This window comes from Hyposmocoma kahamanoa, unplaced genomic scaffold (assembly GCF_003589595.1).
Source record: "Hyposmocoma kahamanoa isolate Upper Pololo Valley unplaced genomic scaffold, ASM358959v1 63, whole genome shotgun sequence".
Taxonomy (NCBI): Eukaryota; Metazoa; Arthropoda; class Insecta; order Lepidoptera; family Cosmopterigidae; genus Hyposmocoma; species Hyposmocoma kahamanoa.
Window position 1 is genome coordinate 5,495,608 of NW_020653851.1, and position 3,394 is coordinate 5,499,001.

The window sequence follows — 3,394 nt, forward strand, 5'->3', positions numbered from 1 at the left end:
CGCGTAGATATCTTCCTTCATATAGCACATAAAGCACAAGAGACACAACAGCAAGTGTTGCATGGACTGTGTTGGAGCACCGCAGTCACATCGGGTTAGACTAGCATCCCTGTACCCCATTTACACATCCAGTCTTTGCCGCGACCTACCTGAGTGCGAGGTCAATTTATGGACTTCCGCATGGGCCACCGCAGATCGTAACCCGGTGGTAATTGATCTTGAGGGATGATGAAACCAGACAACCATTTATTTATTAAAAATATAGCAATTTTTTTTAAGGAAAAAACAAGACAAATACATCTCCTGGAAAGTGACGATGACATCAATATTGCAGCATGCACACCTATAATAATGTCTACTCATTTACATAGACACACACAGCTTTTTAACTTCGTATTATATATATTCGTCTTGTTAGGCGTGATTGTGCGCACGTCTAAAATTACGTGATTATTTTTTTGAAGAACCTAGTGCCATTATAATTAAAAAAAAATCACAAAATACATTATCCATCCGCCCATTCTTTCATTTACAAGTAACATGACTCGTGTGTAGCAAAAACCTTATCCAACAGTAAACGATGGCGGGACTTGAAAAAGTGTTCACAGAGTACGCAAAATTCGGCAACCCGAAAAACGATGGGAAAACCATAACACTTTCAAACGTGGACAAATGGCTTAAAGATGCAGGAATTACAGATGGAAAGAAAGTCACCACTACTGACACAGGTATTGCATTCCAGAAGCTAAAGTCCAAGGCTATAACATTCTCCCAATTCAATGAGTTCCTTGACGGTTTGTGTAAATCGAAAAGTTTGAACCTTGAAGAAGTTAAAGGCAAACTAGAGCAAAGTTCACCGAGTAAAGCTGGGACGACTGCAGCAGACGCCTCTGGTGTTGTTAACAGAATGACTGACACTACTAAATACACTGGAACTCACAAAGAAAGGTTCGACGCTGAGGGAAAAGGCAAAGGTCAGGAAGGCAGAACTGATGCAACTGACAACACGGGATATGTCAGTGGTTATAAAAATAAGGACACGTTTGATAAGAAAAAATAGAACTTTGCATCATAAAACATGAGTACGCATGTGAAACTGTAGGGACAGTTTTTCAAATTCCACTAGACAACGCAGAAACGTATTTTGTTTATACACCAGTCGCTATATATACTTTCTATATCGTTCTCTCTATCATTGAATAACTTCTGAGATCTATACATCTTTAAAAAATCTTTATATAAGTAATGAAAATAATAAATTAATTAGGTATTTCCTCAAGGCAATAGTGAGAAACACATTTTGTACAAAAAATCTGAATTCAGTTTAGTACAGTGAATCATTTGGCAAAATTCATGGTCTCCAATTTCTTCCATTCAAAGTTATCTCTCTTTATCTCGTGGCACAGTGAGAGATAAAATAATGACAAAATGGCGACCCCTGATTGGAAGTTTTGTTTCCACATTATTTGCTACTGGTAACTTTTGTCCCATCAATGTCCGTTAATCATTCAAGGACGCAGAATGAGAAAGTAAAAATGCTTTCGTTATGTTGTTGAGCACGCTATAACACGAAATGTCGTAAAAAAAATATCGCAATCAAAGAATAATTATAAAGAAAACTGATGGACTTTATTTGAGTATCTTCATTGAAGATAGATTTTTTCGCGTATAGCCCTCGTATTCATAATGGTAAACATTGTATTGAAATTGCTGTTTTGTTCACGTTATTAATTTTTCCGCCATTCATGAAATTTCCCAAGGATGTGATTACATCTACATGAAGTTTATTTGATATTGTTAAAGTTTTGTTTGCATACCAATTGTTTGCATGTTTGCGATGCTTATGATGATATTGAACATGTACCTACTTATTTTTCATATTGTTACTTTTATAAAACCTGTAATGACTTGTTTCATAATCGTAATTTCTTACCCTTGGTATGATAAAGTCACATTTATGATTAAATGTCAAAAGTGCTTTTGTCGTATGAAAGTCGTAAAAATAATTCGAAGTACATGAAATGTGAAATTCTATAACTCTCTTAATTAAACATAAAAAAATATTGACTAATTTCTTTCTCAGAATCTGTAAACCTCTCTGCTGAAATATTGTCAGTTTGCGGGTTTGACGTTAACACACTAATGCTCTGGCCACACAGATGTGGCCGCGGAAGTGTTCCGGGCGCGGGAATTTTTGTAATGTACCAGTTCATAACCCTGCCACATTGAAAAGCGCGGCGGCCGCGCGGCGAGGCATAGCGGTTCGGGGCCAAACGCCATGACAAACAGGCAGAGCGGGCGCGGTCCGCGCCCGCGGCGACCGCGAGGCGGGTGCGGGCGCAGGTGTTGTAATACATTGAGTTCTATGCAACCGTCCACACAGAGCGTAAGTGGCGGGGCGCGATCCGGGAGCGGGGTTTCAGCGGGCTTGAACGTTGTATTTTTTTACAACTGTGGAGTGTGTTTTAATTGGTTTTAATTAAGTTTCAATATGAATTCGACGGAAAAACTTATATCATTGGTGCAATCATACCCCAGTTTATTTAATACAAGTGATAGAAATTATAAAAACAGTGATTTGGGAAAAGATTTCCAAGGAGCTAACTCAAAGTCGTACATATATTTTTCATGTTTTTAATTATTATTAAAATAATTAACAAATTTTTCTCTGATTTCAATTGCATAATCAGACGATCTTTGATTTGTACGAGGAATCGGAAGTAGTTCATTGGCCTCAAGTGGTTGAGAATCGCTCTGTTGAATCGCATTGTTACCGCTCTTACTTTTAAAGTCAGGCCACACAGACGCGGTATAGCGGGAAAAGCGGTCCAGGAGCGGACCTGCGGGAAGCGAATGCGTGCCGGGGCATGCCATGCAGCAGTCCCCCGCCTATTTCGCGGCGGGACAGCGCCACGAAGGCGGTCGCTGTGACATCAAAAGCATCACGCCACACTTCATTTTCAACACAAATAAAGAAAGGACCATGTCACTGTCGGATAGTGATGAAGAAGAACTTCTTCTTTTGTTGACACTACGGAAGCAACGAAAAAGAAATTGGGTGCACGAGGTCAATGAGAAAAGATAATTATTCGGAGAATACCACCATCTATGTAAGGAATTTAAGTCTTATGAGGACCGGTTCTTCACTTATTTCCACATGAGTAGAAGCAGTTTCGAGAAGTTGCACGAAATGTTGTGGCCAAGAATTTTGAAACTGGATACAAATTGGAGACGTGTCATAGGTACCAAAGAGCGACTATGTATTTGCTTGAGGCAAGTTTATCAATTTTTACTAATGCTGCGAAAGCTTCACATTCCTAGTACTTCGCTTTGGACAGACACATACTGCTATATACTATCTAGGTTTTCTTTTTTTACAAGTCGTGGGCCTAGT

General features: G+C 39.1%; 1 protein-coding gene across 1 annotated transcript; it reads left to right on the plus strand.

Annotated features, from left to right (window-relative positions):
- Nucleotides 1-580: 580 nt before the first annotated feature.
- Nucleotides 581-1,060, plus strand: LOC113229923 (TPPP family protein CG45057-like). Its single transcript, XM_026463617.1, has one exon. The coding sequence runs from the start codon at nucleotides 581-583 to the stop codon at nucleotides 1,058-1,060; it is 480 nt and encodes a 159-aa protein (XP_026319402.1).
- Nucleotides 1,061-3,394: the final 2,334 nt, after the last annotated feature.

Coding starts and splice junctions, on each gene's coding strand:
- LOC113229923 (XM_026463617.1), top strand. CDS start 581: ATGGCGGGACTTGAAAAAGTGTTCACAGAGTACGCAAAATTCGGCAAC.